Consider the following 18518-nt stretch of genomic DNA (forward strand, 5'->3'; position numbering starts at 1 on the left):
AGGGTGCTGAGAACGGCGGGTGACCCCACTCTGAAGGGGGAGGGGGGGGCGGTGAGGGGGTGCTGTGTTTTTGGGGTCCCTGGGGGGGGGTCCCTACGGGGCTGTGCTGTACGGAGGGGTCTTGGGCCGGGGGGGTTTCGGGGAGGCGTGGTGTCCGCGGGGAGGGGAGGGGATTTGGGGGGTCCCGGTGAGCGGGGGTGTGTTTGGGGGCTGTCCTGGGGGGACCCTGGTGCCAGGGGGTCTCCGGGTGATCTGGTGGCCGGGATGTATTTGGGGAGGGGGCTTCGGGAGTCCTGCTGCCGGGGGGCGATCTAAGGGGGATGGTCTTGGGATTTTCCCGACAGCAGGGGGAGTTTGGGGGGGCCTGGTGTTGGAGGGGAGGGAAAGAAGCCGGGGGGGGGAAAGTTCGATGGGGGGGCTTAAACCCGGGCCTGGGCTGTGTTTTGGGGAGCAAGGGGGGCAGTTTGGGGGGCGGGGCGATGCCCGGGGGTGGCTCACATGGCAAGGGGGACAGCCGGGGGGTGCTGGGCTGGGGGCTGTGCCGCTGGTCGGCCTTCGTTTGCCAGGATCTTTACTTTTCCCTCTTTTTTTTTTGTTGTTTTTTTTTCCTTTGCCTTCCAGACTCGCCGTTAAAATCCCTCTGTCCTCGATCCCGCTGCTCCGGCTCGGCGCCAGCCATGTTTTCGGAGCAGGCGGCCCCCACGGCACAAGGTTTGCTGACCCCCCCCACCTCCGCCCCGGCCTCCACCTTCGCCAGGGTGCCGGTCTCGGCGTACGCCGACTGCTCCCAACCCTTCTGCCTGGGCGAGCGCAGCTTCAGCCGCCAGTACGCTCACATCTACGCCGCGCGGCTCGCCTGCATGCGGCCCATCCTGGAGGGGCGGGCGCGACGCAAGTGGGGTGAGTGGGCTTTGGTGGGTAGCCCCCCGCTCTGGGGAAGGAGGGCAAAAGCCACGCGGCCAGCGGGCGCCAGCTGGAGGCTTCTTGAAGGTTTTTCGACGCGTGTTGGCACGCGTTGAGGGGTCAGATGACCCACGGGTGGTTTTTTAGGGACGATTTCTCTGCCAGATTGTCCCACCGTTTCTAAAATCACCTTTAAACGGGAGCTTGGAACAGAAAACCTTTTTTTTTTTCCCTTGCCAGGCCAGGCCAAAGCTTCTGCTCACCATCAGCAGCACAAGTCGAGCGCGAGGCGAGGGCCAGGAAGCGGGGTGCAGCGGGTGGGCGAGGCACTGCTCGCACCGGAGGAGTTGAGCTGGGGCTGGGGCGAAACCGTTTCCTCGCCTGGCGGGGCCGCGTTAGCGGTTTGCGGGTGGGATCCTCGTGCTAGAGAGTTTCCATCCGAAGGCGGAACGGCGGCGCTGGACGAAGCAACTGCCTCACCGCTGCCAGAGCGCGGTGGCTGAGCTTTCTGGCAGGCCTCGGCGTGGCTCCCCGAACGTGGTTATCCCCTCTTATCGAATTTCACGCTCTCGGGCCAGCTGAATTTTCGGTTTTGCCCTTCTATGGAGGTTTTTGAGCCAGCCGCTTGTTTTTTCTCTCTCGCCCCAGCCCCGTGGGCCGCGCGGAGCTGAGGGGAAGCAGAGCCTGTGCCGGGCCGCGCCAGTTCCACAGCAGACGGCATTCCTTGGCCAGCCGCCCCGCGCTGTAAGCCTGGGTTTTGCCAGGGGTGCCGGGAACCGTCGGTTTTGTAAAGCTCCGCATCCCAGAGTCGTGCGACGGGGCGAGATTTCTGGGGTTTGCTCCCAGCGAGAACCGCCCGCAGGCAAAATCTGCAGAGAGCAGCCCCCCCTCCCCCTAAACACGCGCGTTTAGAGGGGCTGGAGCCAAGAATAAGAAACTAAAACCGGGTTGTTTTTTTTTTTATGAGTCTGTTTGCATTCCTGGGATTGATGAACCCATGTTTCCAGCTCCTCTGAGCCCGGGGTGCCTGCGGTCGCAGCGGGGCGCTTTCCGCCAGGCAGGAGTCCCATTTAGCAGGCGCGTGATTACCAAGGGAGAGTTTGGAGGGCTTTGGGGGGGGAGGAAGGTCACCCCGCAGCCAGAAAGAACGACTGACGGAGGAGCCGGCGCGGCAGCAGGTCATTGTGGGAGAGGAGCCCGGCGGCTCTCCCCGCGCCAGCCCGGCTGCCAGCCAGGCCTCCCGCCTCCAGGGCTCGAGGCTCGGGATGGACGGGCTTCGCGGGGCGATTTCAGACCAGGGAGGAGGCTACGACAGTCCTACAGACACGGAAGGGAGGGGGCTGAAGCATCTCTGGGTCCTTGAGGGTGAGGTGAGAAGGCTGCTGAGCGAGAGGCTGCTTTTTTTTCTTCTGTCTGCAAAGGCTCCCCAGCCACAAAGGCGCTGCGGCTGCAAAGCTCTTTGCACTTCCTGAGGCGCAGGTCGGTTCCCCCGGCCCGCACCACCCTGCAGATCCCCTGGATAAAGCCCTGGGATGTGTTTGTGCTCCTCGGCAGCCCGGCTTCGTGCTGGTTTCTTCCCAAATGCCCGACCGCGGTGGGGATCCTGGCTCCTGGCGGGGATCCCGGGTGGAGGGTCTGGTCAGACCTTGAGGGTGGCAAACGGTTTTCTCCCGCCTGTCAAATCCGAGCAGGGTGTTCGGGCCGTCTCCTTGACGGGGAGCGGGAACAGCAGCTCCATGCCTGGGTGGGACAATCCCAGACCTGGGCCGAGCTGGCCCCGCGGGCGCAGCGGGAGCTCCGCGCGCTGTCCCGGGTCCCTCAGACCCCGGCGTGACCCGGCTTTCCCCCTCGCTCGATGCAAAGGAAATGCCTGCAGCCGGTGCTGGCCCTCCGGTGCGCTCCGTTGGTTCCATCTGGCCTACACATGCGGATTCGGCTCCGTGCCTCCAGGAAAAGCGAGAGGATTCACAGTATTCCCCCCACTGCCTCTTGCTGGCCTTGATCTCCAGGCCCTTTGAGCCGGTCCCGGCCAGCCCTGAGCCTCCCCTGCCCCCGAGGCCGGCTGAGCCCCATTTCTCTCTGCAGGGGACAACGTGGTGGTGAGGAAGCTCTGCGAGCTGCAGGCGGGCGAGAAGTGCTGCGTGGTGGGGACGCTCTTCAAGGCGATGCAGCTGCAGCCCTCCATCCTGCAAGAGATCAGCGAGGAGGTAACGGCGAGGACGTTCCCTCCCGTGGGCCCCCCTCTTCCTCCTCAGCTCGGCTCTGGGGGATGTGCCAACACACGTCGGGACCTCGGCCGGCTTCCCGTCGCTTCCCTCCCGCTCGCCGTGGCCGAGCGAGCGGAAAGTGCCTGGGCTTTGACCTGGGGAGCCGGCGCACGATCTTTTCTGTGCCTCCCCTGCCCCTGCTGCTCTTGGTGCCGCCCTTTTCTGCCAACGTGCAGCTTGTGTGTGCCTGCTCAGCGTTGCTTCTCCTGCCCTCGGAGGGTTTGGATCCAGCGGGCTTGGCAGAGCAAACCACCTTTCCCTGCTGCAGGGGAGGAGGATGAGGCGTCTGGGGAAGCTCTGCCATCCCCATGCCGTGCCGGAGCCCCGTCTGCTCCCGACCGGCTCGCAGGGAGCACGTTGGGAAGTTTGGAGCCTGCTCGTCACGGCATGAGGTTAGCGCCGTGCCTGCCGGGCAGGCTTCAAAGGGAGTGGAGCGCTCGGCTGAGCGGCGATTGCAAACACGTTTCCTGAGGCGAGCCAGAGCGCTGGCTCCCGCCGCCTGGCTGAGCCGCTTCCCCCTTGGCCAGGGAGCCGTGCTCGTGTTTGCTTTGCCGGGGCGCGGCGGGGAAGCGTTAAGCGAAACCAGCTCGGCCGAGCGGCGCGCAGCTGGCGAGCGGTGCCGAGAGCCACCGAGGCCTCCAAAGCGCCATCATCAGCGCGGCAGCGGGGGCGTTGGTGTTGGCTGAGACGGCGCCGGGGGGGCCACGCCGGCGGCTCTCGTGAGTCACGCGTCCGCACTCTGGTTTTCCACAAGCAGGGTTTGGCTGGTGGAGGTGGGGGGAAGGGCTTTTTGGGGCAACTCGGCCTTGCTGAGAGTGTCGCAGCCTGTCCTGTCCCCCCTCCCCCAGCACAACCTGGTGCCTCAGCCGCCCCTGCCCAAGTACATCCACCCCTCCGACGAGCTGATCCTGGAGGACGAGCTCCAGCGGATCAAGCTGGAAGGAGCCATCGAGGTGCAGAAGCTGGTGACAGGTAGGGGATGATGGCTTCTCGCCGGGAGCCGCCTCGCAGGGCCCGTCCGGGGGCTGACCGCTCGCTCTCTGCCGTAGGGACCATCTTGGCCGTGTACGGCTCCGAGCAGGACGACGGCAAATTCCTGGTGGAGGATCACTGCTTTGCCAGCCTGCCCCGGCCGCTGCCTTGGAACGGCCCCAGCTCAGACCAGTGAGTGCAGTGCCAGGAGCAGGGCTGGCGCCGTGTCCCCGAGCCCGGAGGACCGCGCGCGCCCCTGCGCCGAGAGCGATGGCATGGCAGCGTGCTGCCCGAGCCTCTCTGCCCAGGTTCGTCTTGCTGGCGTCGGGGCTGGGACTGGGCGGCGGGAGCGGCGAGTCCCTGCTGAGCACACAGCTGCTGGTGGACGTGGTGACGGGGCAGCTGGGCGCCGAGGGCGAGCAGAGCTGTGCCTCGCGCATCTCCCGCGTCATTCTGGCGGGGAACTTGCTGAGCCAGAACACGCAGAGCCGGGACACTATCAACAAGGTACGGCGGGGAAGGGGGCTTCAGCCTCGTCAACGCGCTCCGGGGCCCAGGCCAGCGCCGGGAGACCTGCGGAGGCAGGGAAGGAGCAATCGGAGAGAGCACGAGGTTGTTCCCTCGCTGTCTCCCCACTGACCCAGGCCAAGTATTTGACCAAGAAGACCCAGGCAGCGAGCGTGGAGGCCGTGAAGATGCTGGATGAGATCCTGCTGCAGCTTTGCGTGAGTGCTTGGAGCAGGATGGGGTTGGCCATGGGAAGCCTGGCTCCCGAGCCAGGAAAGCCACACTCCGCCGGCAGCCCGGGGGCGTGGGGTGGCAAACGCTCCTTCCCCGGCCCCCAGCTTCCCTTTGTGCGCTGCGTATGGTGCCGCAGGGGAACGCGGCGGCGCGCAGCCCAGCTTCAGATCCCTTCTCCCAGCATCCGGCCTCTGCGGTGAAGCCAAGCCAGGCTTTCTGCGGGGAGCCGGATCGGGGAGCAAGGCAGAGCCGGCAGCAAGCTCCAGCCCCTTCAAAGGGCGGTGGTTCGGCCGTCGCCGGTAATCCCCGCTCTGCCCACAGACTTCTGTGCCCGTGGACGTGATGCCCGGTGAGTTCGACCCCACCAACTATACGCTGCCCCAGCAGCCGCTGCATCGCTGCATGCTGCCCCTCGCCAGCGCCTACTCCACGCTCCGGCTGGTCACCAACCCCTACCAGGCCAACATGGATGGCATCAGGTAAAAAAAATCCCGGTGCGTCGCCGGCTCTGTGACGGCTGCTGGTAGCGTGGGATCACGGAGCAAGACAGGCTTCCGAATCTTTCCTTCCTTCCTCCAAAATGCTGTAGGTTTCTGGGAACATCAGGGCAAAACGTCAGCGACATCTTCAAATACAGCAGCATGGACGATTACCTGGAGATCCTGGAGTGGACGCTGCTGGCAGGACACATCAGCCCCACAGCGCCAGACACCTTGGGTAGGGTGCGGGCTGGGCGGCCGCCGAGGCTGGGGGACGTTTGCCCTCCGAAGGGCTGCAGGTTCCCCTCCTAATTTCTGTCCTTCCCAGGCTGCTACCCCTTTTATAAATCGGACCCTTTCATCCTCACCGAGTGCCCCCACGTCTATTTCTGCGGCAACGCTCCCCGCTTCCAGTCCAAGATGCTCAAAGGTGAGTCCCGCAGCACCCCCAGATCCTCGCTCGGGGCGCGGACCCCACCCCAGGGTGCCGACCGGGGGCTCATCTGCCTGACACCCACCATTTCCACAGGGGAAGACGGGCAGCAGGTCCTGCTGGTGACGGTGCCAGCCTTCAGCACCACGCGGACCGCCTGCCTCGTCAACCTGCGCGACCTCAGCTGCCAGCCCATCAGCTTCTCCAGCTTTGGGGCCGAGGACGACGACGGGGACATGGAGGTCGGGCAGTGATGGAGTGGGCGGGGCGTGGACTCGATAGACCTTGGAGGGTCCTGGCGCCCGCCGCCATTGTCGTTCCCGTCCTCCTGGGAGGGCTGCCGTGGAGCGGCCGGGGCACGGGAGAGAGGAGAGATGCTGGTACCAATATAACTTGATTTATTTGTGTAACAAAAAAACCTGTGTGGAGGGGACAGGGGCTGCGCCCAGCTCCGCGCGGGCCCTGCCCTGCAGAGCGGGGCCACCCCTGCCGATCCCGCTGTGCCGGGAGACGGGGATGGGGCGCAGGCTGGGTCCTGCTTCGCCCCCTCCCTTGCCAGGCGACGGCTGGCACTGCCCAGCCCCGTGGGACGGGGCAAGTGCGTCCTTTCCTGCCTGGCTCTGGAGCCCAGCAAGGGGAACTCCACAGGCGCCCAGCTGTCAGGGTGCGTGGCGTGCCCTGTGATCCTAGGAAGCAGCGCGGGTGAGGAGCTGGAGCCCACCCGGAGCGGGCTAGCCAGAGCGGGCTGCCCGGGGCACGAGGAAGACTTTAGAAGCGGATGCCGGAGCCTGCGGCAGGCCAAACCGAGCTGGCCGTGAGCGTCCAGCCGTGGCTCAAGGCGGGAGCGAGGGGACAAGCATCTCCTAGTCACCAAAGTTCACGGTGTAGGTCTCGGCCGTGGTGAAGGGCTGTGCTGTCCCCGTTCCCAGCTCCCAGGCCTCCGTCTCCGTCACCAGCTCGGTCACCACCTCCGTTTCGGTCTCCGTCTCCCAGGTGCCGGCTGTGGGCGGCTCTTGGCTCCAGGGCGCGTAGGCGGTGCTGCTGAAGGGGAAGGGCAGGGCCGTGGTGGGCGGCAGGGCCGTGGGGCCGCCGGCGGCCGCGGTGGCGTTGAGACGCCTCAGCCTCATCTGCTGCCGGAGCCGCATGCGGTGCCGGAGGCGCATACGCAGGCGCATGCGTTCGCGAGGCGTCATGGGGCGGCCGGGCACGATGCGGCGGATGGGCCGGTTCCCGTTCATGGCCATGATCTCCCGGATGCGTTTCCAGTTGGAGCGCGACAGGACGAAGTTGCACTGGGTGGCCCCGATGTCGTAGAACACGCTGCAGGTCTTGACGCTGGGGTTGTAGCCCTCGGCCCGAGCCGAGACGCGGTACTCGCCTGGGTTCAGGATGCGCCAGTAGTCCCCGCCGCTGGCTGCGGACAGCGAGGGGAGGCGGCGCGGTGTGAAGGAGGCGGCGTGGCGCTGCCGGCACCCTGCCCGGCACCCCTCACCCTGCGCCCTACCCGTCTTGATGTTGTGGTTGATGCCGCCCACGACAATCGTGGCGTTGGCGATGGGTTCTCCTTGCTGGTCTGTCACCAAGCCTTTGATGCCCCGATGGACCTGCGCCGGGAAAAGGGATGAGAGGAGCCGCGCGGGGCGGGCTCCGGCGCCCTGGCGTGGCCCGGCACCCACCTGCTCCATGAAGGTGAGCAGCGACTCCTTGTTATTCTCCCACTCCTGCTGCAGCTCGCTCTCGTGCGGGAACTTGTCGCAGCCCAGGAAGACGGAGAGCTCCAGGCAGTTGGTGTGCAGGTAGCTGAAGTCGTTCATACCTGCAAGACAAAACCCAGCGCCCGCCCAGCGGCTCGCTCGCGGGGAGCGTGAGGCAGGCAGGCCGACGCCGTGCGGCGCGGCACCCACTTACTGCCGGCCCGGGGGTGCCACTTGGCCCCCTGCACGATGCCCATGGCGTTGGTCATGTCCTGCGTATGGCAGCCCCCGCGGAAAGTCTCGGTCATGGTGAGGTGGGCCGAGGCGTAGGAGATGGCGAGCCAGCGGAAGATGGCATGGTCAGGTGTCTCTTGCAGCTCGGGGTTGTCATCCTCGTAGTCATCCGGTGGGCGGGGGGCGGCCGCCAGCATCTCGCTGACGGGCCGGGCCGTGTCGAAGGGGTAGGACACCAGCTTCTCCCCGCCCTGCAGGTTGGCTCCCAGCACAAAGGGGTTCTTGTCCATCCACGCCATCACGGCCCGCGTCTCCACCGCCACCTGCCGAGATCGGGCACGGTGACGCAAGACAAACCTCCTCCCCATCGCCGCGCCCCGTACCGCGACTCACCGCGGTGTCCTCAGCCAAGTAGTGCTCCGGGATGGGGATGTGGTTGTTGGGGAACTTGTGGGGCACCAGCTTCCTCTCCTCAGCCGCCCACAGTGCCGAAGCCAAGTCAGGGAAGTTCTCAAAGAGGTCGTAGCCCTCCTCGGTCCAGTGGCCCAGCGCCCAGTTGCCCAGCTCGGAGCCCTGCGGGTAAGCCCAGGGCAGCAGCGAGCCCGGGGGGGCTGCATCCGACCATCCCGTCCCGCCACCCCGTCCCCCGCCCTGCCGTCCCCTCACCGCCTCGCGGGCCAGCTCGTAGCCGTCGGGGTTGAGAGAGGGCACGAGGTGGATGCGGGTTTCGGTCACCAGGCTCCGCACGCGGGGGTTGCCGTCCTGGTATTCCTTGCACAGGAACTGCATCAGCAGGAGCAGGAGCTCCCGGCCCAGCGCCTCGTTCCCATGCAGCCCTGCCGTGTACCTGAACTCGGGCTCGCCTGCGCGCAGGGGTACGGGCAGGGTCAGCGCGCTGCCGCGCCCCTGCCCGCGCCCGGCTCCCCTGTCCTCCCCCTCTCACCCGTCTCGTGCTCGCCCGGGTTGTCGGAGATCTCCATGGCGTAAATCTTCAGCCCCCGTGAGCTCTTGCCGATGTTGTAGATGCGGGTGATGGAGGGACATTCCTCGTTCACCACCTTCATCAGCTGCGGGCGCAGGGCGGGGTGGGCGATGGTGGCGCTCGGGGGGTGTGGGGGGCCGAGCCCACCCACCCCACAGGGGTGCCCACCCCACGGAGGTGCTCACCTGCCTCATGTCCTTGTAGGTGTGGTGACGGAAATCCAGGTTGTCAGTGGACGTCACCTCGTTCTGCTGGGCGTAGTAGCTGCTGATGGCTGCGGAGGGGGACAGGGACGTGGCGGTGGGGGGGCTGGAGACGTGCCACCCTCCTCTGTAACCCCCCCACCCCAGCCGCCGCTTTGGGGTGGCTCTTACTGGAGAGGGGGCAGCCCAGGACCTCGAGGCGCAGGCAGAGGCTGCCGTTCCACGTCTGGGGATAGACGCGGATGTAACGGGCCACCATGGGCTCGGGGAACTCGGTCAGCACCGGCGTGTCCTTGTCCACGTTGCCGTAGAACATCTGCCGAGGGGTGGGGCGAGATGTGGCCGAGGGAGAGGGGACAGCGCGGTCCCCGTTGTCCCCCTCCCCCTCTTAACGAGCCCGTTTCGGGGTCCCGTACCATCTCCTCGTAGCCGTTGGTGTACATCACCCAGTTCTGGCTGTCGTTGCTGAAGCCCACGTAGAAGCTGGTGACAAAGTCCTCGCTTGCAGGAGAAAGGGGACAGGTTGGGACAGGGGGTCCCCGAGCTGCTCCCCCCACCCCACATCCCCAGATCCGTCCCCCCTGCTCCGTACTGGATCTGGGAGTCGCGGCCCTGGGTGATGACGCCGGTGAACTTGGTGGTGCGGCGAGTGTCCACCTCGATCCAGTGTGCCCGGCTGTCGTCCTCGGCGCACCAAGCCCCGTCGAAGAAATCGTCCTCGTTGGCGCCCGCCTGGGGTGGGGGACAGCGCGGGGGGATGTGGGTGGGTGGGGGGGTTGGGGGGGGCTCCGCCAGCGCAGGGGTGGGCGACCCTCACCTGCATGTTGAGGCGGCCGCGCTGGGCGCCCAGCCCGTGGCGCAGCATGGAGGAGGCCAGGATCTGGTCATCCTCCACGCGGTGGGACTCCAGGCCGATGGGGGGACATCCTGGAGATGGGGAGTGGGGGGTTTGGGCACACTGCCCCCCCCCCCCCCCGCAGCAGGGTGCCTGCTTGCCCCCCCAGGAACAGGGACACCCACTTGTCTTCTCCTCCGGAGGGGCCTGTTCATCCTCATCCGGCTCCCACTTCTTCCCCCCGGGTTTTTTGGGTTTTCCTGGAAAAGGGGTGCAGTGAGGGGGGGCGCAGTGAGGGGGGGCGCAGTGAGGGGGGGCGCAGTGAGGGGGGGTGGGGACAAGGACGCAGGGGGCTGGCACCCACCTTTGCGATCCCGGCCTTTCTCCTCTGCCCAGGGGTCCTCCTCCTCCTCCTCCTCCTTGCTGCTGCCGCCTTTCTTGGGCTTCCCTGGGGTGGGAGAGCGGCTCTTGGGGACGCGCCACCCACCCCCCCGGGGACGCCTGTCCCCCCCCCGGCACCCGGCCCCCTGCCCGTCTCTCACAGGGTTTGAGTTTCTCCTCGTCCGTCTCCATCTCGTCCCCCTTGTCCGGGTGTTTCCTGGGTTTCGGCGGGGGGGGCAGCCCGTACACCGCTGCGGGGCGCAAAGCGGGAAGTGGGGGGGGGGGGGCCTTAGGGTGGCAGGGGGGTGGGTGCCACCCCTCGGAGCCCAGCCAGGCACAAGGAGCTGGGCAGAGCCCCCCCAGAGATGGGGGCCCTGGGGTGCGCCGTCCCCCCCCCCCCCGCTCGTCACTCACGATCGTCGTAGTCGGGCGGCACGAAGCCCTCCTCGTAGTCCCCTTCGGTCACCGGGACGGGCGCTGGGGGGGGCGCCGGGGGGGGCACCTCCACCTTGGCTGAGGGGGGCGAAGGGGGCCGCGCTCGGGACGGGGGTACCCCCACGTCCCCACGGGGTCCCCCGCGCCCTTTATGCCATCCCCGTGCCCGCCCGTCGCAGCTCCGGCCTGCCCCAAACCGACGGCTCCCCCGCGTCCCCAAGGCTGGGGACCCCCCCACCCCACCCCGCGCGGTGCCAGCCCCCCCCTTGTCCCCCTGTCACCCCACTCACGCGGCTCCTCGGGCCGGGGCCAGACTCTCTCGGGTTTTTTCCGGCTCGGGGGCTTGCGGGGTTTCTGCTGCCGCCGGATGTACTCGACTAGGGGCAGAAAGAGGGGCTGGCACTGGTTTTGGGGGTGCGAGGCGGAGGGGGGGGGTGGGGAGACCCCCCCCTGCCCACAGGCTGGGGAGCCCTGGCGATGTCCCCCCACCCGCGCCCCGGCACCGTACAGTCCTCGTAGTCCTCCCGCTCCAGCTGCTCGTTGTAGTCCAGGGTCGGGGGCTCCGGCTCCTCGGGGACCTCTGCGGGGAGGGGACACGTGGGGAGGGGGCGCAGGGGGTGGCGCCGGGGTGCAGGGAGGTGGCACCGGGGTGCAGGGTGGCGGCGTTTTGGGAGGAGGGAGATGGCCCTGGGATGAAGGGTGGTGGCCCTGGGGTGCAGGGAGGTGGCCCCAAGGTGCAAGGAGGTGACACTGGGGGTCGGGGAGGTGGCCCTGGGGCGCAGGGTGGTGGCACTTGGGTGCAGGGAGGTGGCCCTGGGGCGCAGAGAGGTGGCTGCAAGGTGCAGGGTGGTGGCCCTGGGGTGCAAGGAGGTGGTCCTAGGGTGAAGGGTGGTGGCCCTGGCGTGCAGGGTGGTGACACCAGGGAGCAGGGTGGTGGCATTTGGGAGCAGGGAGGTGGCCCCAAGGTGCAAGGAGGTGGCCCTGGGGCGCAGGGCACTCACCAGGTTCGGGCTCGGGGTGCCAGTCCCCCCGGCCCGGTTCCCAGGGCTTGCTCGGTGGCTCCTCCAGCTCCCCTGGGGACAGGGACACGGAGCGAGGGGCTGGCGGTGTCCCCCACAATTCCCACGGGGGAGGAAGGCTTGGGGAGGGGGGGCGACCCCAGTGGGGCCAGACGGGGACCCCGAGACTCACCTCGCCCAGCGCCATCCTCCTCTTCCTCCTCCTCATAGGGCGAAGGCTGCTCCGGGAGCCAGGGTGGCCCTGCGTCGTCCTTGTCCCGCGGGGGCCGCGGGGTGACGGGGGGTGGCGGGGGGGTGCTCGGAGGCTTCTTAGCGGAGGGGTTTTTGGTGGCTTTGGGCGGTTTCTCCTTGGGCTTTTTGGAGCCTTTGGGGGATTTTTCGGAGCCTTTTGGGGGCTTCTCCTTGGGTTTCTTGGGGGGCTTGTCCCTGTCCTTGTCCTTCTTGGAGCCCCGGGGTCTCTCCTTGGGCTTCTTGGTGGGTTTGGGGTTTTTTTCCTTTTTCCCTTTTTTGGGTTTTTCGGGTTCCGCCAGCCGCCCCGGGGAACCTGGGGGTGAAAAAGGGGCGGCGTGGGGCGAGGGGGGGCCCCGCCGTGGGGGTGACGACTCCCCACCTCCCCTCTCCCCCGGGTGCGGGGGTCCTCACCGCCCCCACCCAACCCCACCCCCCGGTGCCCGGTACCGGTGCCAGCCCCGCGCTCTCACCGGCACCGGTGACCGGCTCGGTGCCGAACCCCAGCTCGGTGCCGTCCCGTTCCCCGTCCCCCTCCTCGTCGCCGTCCCCGGGAGCGAGGAATCCCCGCAAAAACGCTTCGATCTCGGCGTCGGTGAGCGCGGCCGGCGCGGCGGCACCGGTCCCGGTAGCGGGGGCGGCCCCGGGGGGCAGCAACGGCAGCAAGGCGGCCGCCAGCAGCAGCCAGGAGCGGGGCGGCCCCGCCGGGCCCATCGCCGCGATCGTCCCGGCCCCGGCCCCGGCACCGGACGGGAGCGAGGGGAGGGGATGGGGGGGCGGGGAGCGGGGGGAGGGCGCAGGGGCCTGGGGCGGCACCGAGCTGCGGCGGCGGGGAGCGACCGGCATCGGGACCGGTAACGGCACTGCAGTCGGCACTGGGACCGGTGACGGCACTGCAGTCGGGACTGCACGGCACTGGGACCAGTAACGGCACCGGGACCAGTAATGGCACCGGGACCAGTAACGGCACTGCAGTCGGCACTGCACGACATGGGGACCGGTAACGGCACTGCAGGACACTGGGACCAGTAACGGCACCGGGACCAGTAACGGCACTGCAGGACACTGGGACCAGTAACGGCACTGGGACCGGTAACGGCACTGCACGACATGGGGACCGGTAACAGCACTGGGACCGGTAACGGCACTGCAGGACACTGGGACCAGTAACGGCACTGCACAACACTGGGACTGGTAACGGCACTGGGACCAGTAATGGCACTGCACGACACTGGAACCAGTAACGCCACTGCACGGCACTGGGAGCACACTGGAAGCAGCACTGCACCAGCACTGCACGGGGCCGGCACTGGCACTGCACTGGCACTGCACAGGGCCAGCACTGGCACGGGCACTGGCACTGCACAGGGCCAGCACTGGCACTGCACCGGCACTGTGCAGGACATGCACGGCATGGGCGCTGGCACTGCATGCGCCCCTGCAATGCACAGGACCCGCACTGCATGGGGAACACGGACACAGCGTGTGCACACGCACACACTGCATGCAAGCACTGCTGCCCCACACACACGCGCTGCATACATGATGCTCACGCACAACACGCGGGACCCCCACCATCGCACCGCGCAGCACGCTGACACGATGCACACGCGCTGCACGCGTGGAGGCACTGTACACGCGACATGCACTGTGCACACGCTGCACAGAGAACGCGCACTGCACATGGGACACACACTGTGCACACGCTGCACAGGACCCTGCACACAGAACATGCACCGCACACAGAACGCACTGTGCACGAGACCCTGCACACAGGACACGTGCTGCACACGACATGCACCGTGCATGTGCTGCACATGAGTCCCTGCACACACGTGGGAGACTGCCCGGGACGCGCTGCATGCAAGGAGGTCACTGCGCACACGGACCACGCACCGCACGCAGGGCGCAGCACACGGCACACGCGCCACACGCGTGTGACCCCCTCACCCCGATCCCAGGGAAGCAGAGCCGGGGCAGGGCGCGGGGCCGCTCCAGCCCCTCGGAGGGGGTGCGATGGGTGCCCCCCACCCACCCTGGCCCCCCAGGCTCCCCGGGCTGCGCGGAGGCCGCTGGGGCCACGTGGCGAGCTCAGGCTGCCCGCGCTCGTCACACGTGTGGCCTCCGCAGCCATGAGTCACTTCCCAGCAATGCTGCGGCTGGGGCCTACGGGGGAGCTGGGGGGGGCCCCCGCCATGAGCCTCCCAGTGCAGCTCCCAGTGCTTCCCAGTGCCTCCCACAGAGTCTCTGCTGCAGCACCCCTCCCCATGCAGCCCCCAGTAGTGCCCCACCCCACCCCAGTACAGCCTCCCCCACCCATTTCGGCTCCCCCAGTACAACGTCCTCCCAGTGCAGCCCCCTCCCAGGCCCCCCCCCCACATTTCAGCAGCCCCGCTTCCCAGTACAGCATCCCAGTACAACCCCCTCCCAGTACAACCTCCCCAGTACAGATCGCAGTACCTCCCTTCCCAGTGCACCCCCCCACACACCCCTCCCACTACAGTTCCCCCTCACCCAGTATAGCCCCCTCCCAGTGCACTGCCCCAGTACAGTTCCCAGTATAAACCTTTTCCAGTTCAGCCCCTGCCCGGCCCAGTACAGCCTTCCCAGTATAGCTCCTAGTACAGCCCCTCCACTCCCAGTACAGTTCCCCGCCGCGCCCCCAGGACCTGCCCCAGTCCCCGGCAGAGCAGAAGACTAGGACACCCCTCCCACCCCGGCGTGGGGGGATGGCCCACGCGTGACACTGAGTCCCAGCGGGGTGGGTGGGTGTGGGGTGTCCCAGCGGGGGGGGGGGGGGGCGGTCCGAGGACCCGATGCCCCCCATCCCGAGCGTGAGGAGCCCCACTCGACGCCACGCGCGCCCCTCCCTGGTGGGGCTGCCCACGCGGGACCAGCCCCATCCCACCCCCCCACGCCGGTCTCCACCTTTTCCTGCCGCCTGAGTCACGGCCGCCGCCTTCCGGGTGCTGGGGCGCCGGTGCTGCGTGGGGGCCTGGGGGCGTCTGTCTGCCCAGCGCCGTGTCCGGCTGTCCATCCAGGTGTCCCGCGTGTTTTTCGGGGTGTCCGTCCGGGGGGGGGGGGGTCCACGGGGCCGGCTGGGTGGCGGGGTGCGTCTGGCTGTGGGGTGGTCACCCATCCACAGGGGCACCCATTGGGGTGGGAGGGGGACGGGACGTGGGTGGGGAGGTCTGTCTGTCCTTCTGGGTCTCTGTCGGGGTGTCTGTCTGCCCAGCCTTCTGGGTGTCCGTCTGTCCTCTGGGGTGTCCGTCTGTCCTTCTCGGGTGTCCACTGGGGTGTCCGTCTGTCCTCTGGGGTGTCTGTCTGTCCTTCTGGGTGTCCACTGGGGTGTCCGTCTGTCCTTCTGGGTGTCCACTGGCGTGTCCGTCTGTCCTCTGGGGTGTCTGTCTGTCCTTCTGGGTGTCCACTGGCATGTCCGTCTGTCCTTCTGGGTGTCCATCTGTCCATTGGGGTGTCCACTGGGGTGTCCGTCTGTCCTTCTGGGGTGTCCGTCTGTCCTTCTGGGGTGTCCACTGGGGTGTCCATCGGGGTGTCCGTCTCCCTGCCGGGACGCCGTTGACCTCCTGCCTCCTCTGCTGCCCACCTCATGCTTCCCCTCCATCTGCAGCTCCACCACCGCGCCCGCCGCCACCTCCCCGCCGCCATGTATACCGCACTCCCAAAAAGGTGCCGCCCCTCCTCCCCCTTCCCGCTCACCCCCCCACCACCCACACCCCAGCTCACGCCACCCCTCGGCCCGCAGCGGTTCCCCCTTCGGCCCCCACGTTGCCCGCCCGGGGCTGCACATCTGGCGGGTGGAGAAGCTGCGGCCGGTGGAGGTCCCCGAGGCGACGTGGGGCATCTTCTTTTCGGGGGACGCCTACCTGGTGCTGCACAACGGGCCGGAGGAGCGAGCCCACCTCCATCTCTGGATGGGTAAGCCTCAGCGGGGTGGGTGGGCGGGGGCGCCGGGTGCGGGGGGCTCAGCACTGGCTGTCGTCGCAGGCCGGGATTCCTCGCGGGACGAGCAGGGTGCCTGCGCCCTCCTGTCCACCCAGCTGAACGCGCTGCTCGGCGAGCGCCCCGTCACGCACCGCGAGGTGCAGGGCTACGAGTCCGACGTCTTCATGGAGTACTTCCCCCACGGCATCACCTACCAGGTGCGGGTGCTGAGCGTCCGTCAGGGGTGCGCGGGGTGCTCCTGGCACCCAGACGGGTGCTCAGCATCCAAACCAGGCTCTCAGCGTCCTGGATGGGTGCTCAGCACCCTCATCGCCCTGCTTGTTCCCCACTGGGCTTGCAGGATCCCCTCTGGGTGCTCGGCGTCCCTGATGGGTGCTGGGCACTCCACCAAGCGCTCAGCGTCGCTGTTGGGTGCTCAGCATCCCCTGCGGGTGCTCATCAACCCCGCTGGGTGCTCGGCCCCCCCTTCCCGGGCTCTCTGCACCCCTGTGCCGGCAGGAGGGTGGCGTGGATTCGGCGTTCAAGCCCACTCGCCGTAGTGCCGGCGCCGACACCAGGCGCAAACTCTACCAGGTGAAGGGCAAGAAGAACATCCGCGCGAGCGAGCGGGAGCCGAGCTGGGCCAGCTTCAACACCGGCGACTGCTTCATCCTCGACCTGGGCGAGGTGGGCGAGGGGCCGCGGGGTGGCCCTGTCACCAACCTCCTCACCTGGCGTGGGGCGAGGCACGACGCGTCCTTCTGGGCGTCTGTCTGTCCTCTGTGGTGGCCCTCTGGTTGATGGAGCATCTGTCCGGCCACGGGGCCTGGCCGTTCGGCCTCTGCCAAAGCACCCGTCCACCCGCGGGGGCGCCTGCCTGCTTTTCTGGGTGGCTGACCGCCTGGGCGAGGGGGCAGGCAGGGTGGCTCAGTCACCGCCGTCCCTCTCCGTTGTCCCCAGACGCTCTTCGTCTGGTGCGGGGCCAAGTGCAACGTGCTGGAGCGCAGCAGGGCGCAGGAGCTGGCGGCGGCCATCAGGGACGGCGAGCGGGGCGGCAAAGCTCGCCTGGAGATCGTGGCCGATGGCGAGGAGCCGCCCGAGATGCTTCAGGTGCGCCGGGGCCCCGACGTCACCGAATGTCCCGGGGGGGTGGTGGCTCTGTGACACCCCCACACCCCGTCTCTCCATCCGGCAGGTGCTGGGGCCCAAGCCTGCCTTGCAGGAGGGCGGCCCTGAGGAGGACGCGGCGGCTGATTGCAGGAACGCGGGGGCAGCCGTTCTCTACAAGGCAAGGCCACCTCGGGGCAACGCGGCGGCACCACGGACGGGCACAGCCGAGTGGCACCGTGGCGGCCCGGGGGCTGGGCGTGACCGGGGGGTGCTGTGGTGGCCCCATGGGGGACACAGAGCTGGGCATGGCTGGGGACAACGCGGTGGCCCTAGGACACGGGCATGGCCAGGGGACACCGTGGTGGCCCCAGGGTGCATATGGGGCTGGGCACGGCCAAGAGACCCCATGGCGACGTCCCGTTTGCGGATAGGTGTCGGACGCAACGGGGCGCATGGACCTGACCCAGGTGGCTGCGAGCAGCCCCTTCAGCCAGAGCCTGCTCTGCTCCGACGACTGCTTCGTGCTGGACAACGGCGGTGGCGGCGGGAAGGTTTACGTCTGGAAAGGTGCCCCCCGGGGACAGGGTGGGGGGCAGCCAGGGGATGCGGGGGACAGGGCCCGCCCCGGTGCGGCTCTGACGTCCCCATCCGCAGGGCGCAAGGCCAACGAGCGGGAGCGTCAGGCGGCCCTGAAAGTGGCCGAGGAGGTGATCGCCCGCATGGGCCACTCGCCCCAGACGCAGGTGGGTGCGGGCGGCGAGGGGCACCCAGGGGCTGGCACAGGCGACGTCGCCCCGTCCCGGTCCCCGTCACCTACCAGTCTCTGTCCCCGCAGGTGGAAATCCTGCCCCAGGGCCGCGAGACGCCGCTCTTCAAGCAGTTCTTCACCAGCTGGCAGTGAGGGAGCCGGAGCCTGGCCTTCGGCCTCACCAGCCTCGTGCCGGCTGCGCCCGCGCCCTGCGCCGCGCTCAGCTGTCCCGGTGCCCGCGCAGGCCCCACCCCCACACCCACATTATCCCCGTCCCTGTGCCATCGCCATTTCTGTGCCATTGCCGTGCCATCCCCACGCCTTTGCCCACCCCACGCCATCACCACCCCCGTGCCGTCCCCACCCCTGTGCCGTGCCTGCAACGCCGCACCAATGCTCTCCTGCCCTCGCTGCTGCCCCTGCCATCTCCACACCCTCGCCGCCTTTCTGCTCGTGCGCACGCCGTCCCTGCGCCCACGCTGTGCCCCCTCTGCGCCCATGCTCTCCGTGCCCACACCACCCCCCATCCTGCGCCCGGGCCCTGGCGAATAAAGGGACAGTGCCGAGTCCCGCGTCTCGCTGCTCGGGGTGCCAGCCCGGGGGTCAGGGCGGGGGGACGTGGGCAGGGCAGGGCTGCGGCAGCATGGGGGCCGTGGTGGAGGCAGGAAGATGCCCCCAGCACCCTGGCGCGATGCCAGCCAATGCGGCATCCTTCCTGCGGGGCCACCTGTGTCACACGTGCACCAGGTACCGGTAACACCCACTGCCGTTTGATGGCCCCCCCCGCGCCCAGCACCACCCATGGGTGCCAAGGTGACCAGAGAGCCCCCGTCCTTGTGCGAGCACCCAACCCCGGAAAGGTGGGAGATGGCCCATGGCGCCCGCCTGGCTGTCAGCCCGGGGCCCCCAGAT

At 68.3% G+C, this 18518-nt stretch overlaps 3 protein-coding genes across 4 annotated transcripts; 2 read left to right on the forward strand and 1 right to left on the reverse strand.

The window, feature by feature from the left end:
* The first annotated feature begins 635 nt into the window (after positions 1–635).
* On the forward strand, positions 636–6192 carry POLD2 (DNA polymerase delta 2, accessory subunit). The gene is made up of 10 exons (XM_086767962.1): positions 636–900; positions 2989–3110; positions 4019–4142; positions 4220–4334; positions 4451–4649; positions 4787–4867; positions 5205–5362; positions 5473–5600; positions 5691–5792; positions 5892–6192. The coding sequence occupies exons 1-10, from the start codon at positions 678–680 to the stop codon at positions 6047–6049; spliced, it is 1410 nt and encodes a 469-aa protein (XP_086624088.1). The 5' UTR covers positions 636–677; the 3' UTR covers positions 6050–6192.
* On the reverse strand, positions 6177–12528 carry AEBP1 (AE binding protein 1). 2 transcript variants are annotated; one of them, XM_086767933.1, is made up of 21 exons: positions 12280–12528; positions 11751–12122; positions 11561–11632; positions 11068–11139; positions 10850–10936; positions 10539–10637; positions 10286–10375; positions 10108–10191; positions 9929–10003; positions 9726–9835; positions 9501–9640; positions 9325–9409; positions 9080–9224; positions 8891–8979; positions 8667–8790; positions 8390–8586; positions 8117–8296; positions 7704–8046; positions 7472–7611; positions 7300–7399; positions 6177–7209 (listed from the first exon to the last, which is right to left on the reverse strand). In XM_086767933.1, exons 1-21 carry the CDS (start codon positions 12518–12520, stop codon positions 6659–6661), a joined length of 3396 nt encoding a protein of 1131 aa, XP_086624059.1. In that variant the 5' UTR covers positions 12521–12528; the 3' UTR covers positions 6177–6658. The 2 variants fall into 2 exon arrangements, with proteins under 2 accessions (XP_086624059.1, XP_086624060.1); XM_086767934.1 differs by lacking the exon at positions 11561–11632.
* Positions 12529–14723: 2195 nt separating this feature from the next.
* Positions 14724–18027, forward strand: CAPG (capping actin protein, gelsolin like). Its single transcript, XM_086767991.1, has 10 exons — positions 14724–14847; positions 15435–15493; positions 15570–15742; positions 15812–15966; positions 16268–16435; positions 16709–16858; positions 16944–17036; positions 17290–17425; positions 17513–17601; positions 17694–18027. Exons 2-10 carry the CDS (start codon positions 15471–15473, stop codon positions 17757–17759), a joined length of 1053 nt encoding a protein of 350 aa, XP_086624117.1. The 5' UTR covers positions 14724–14847; positions 15435–15470; the 3' UTR covers positions 17760–18027.
* The last annotated feature ends 491 nt before the right edge of the window (positions 18028–18518 follow it).

This window comes from Chlamydotis macqueenii, chromosome 27 (assembly GCF_036417535.1).
Source record: "Chlamydotis macqueenii isolate bChlMac1 chromosome 27, bChlMac1.mat, whole genome shotgun sequence".
NCBI lineage: Eukaryota > Metazoa > Chordata > Aves > Otidiformes > Otididae > Chlamydotis > Chlamydotis macqueenii.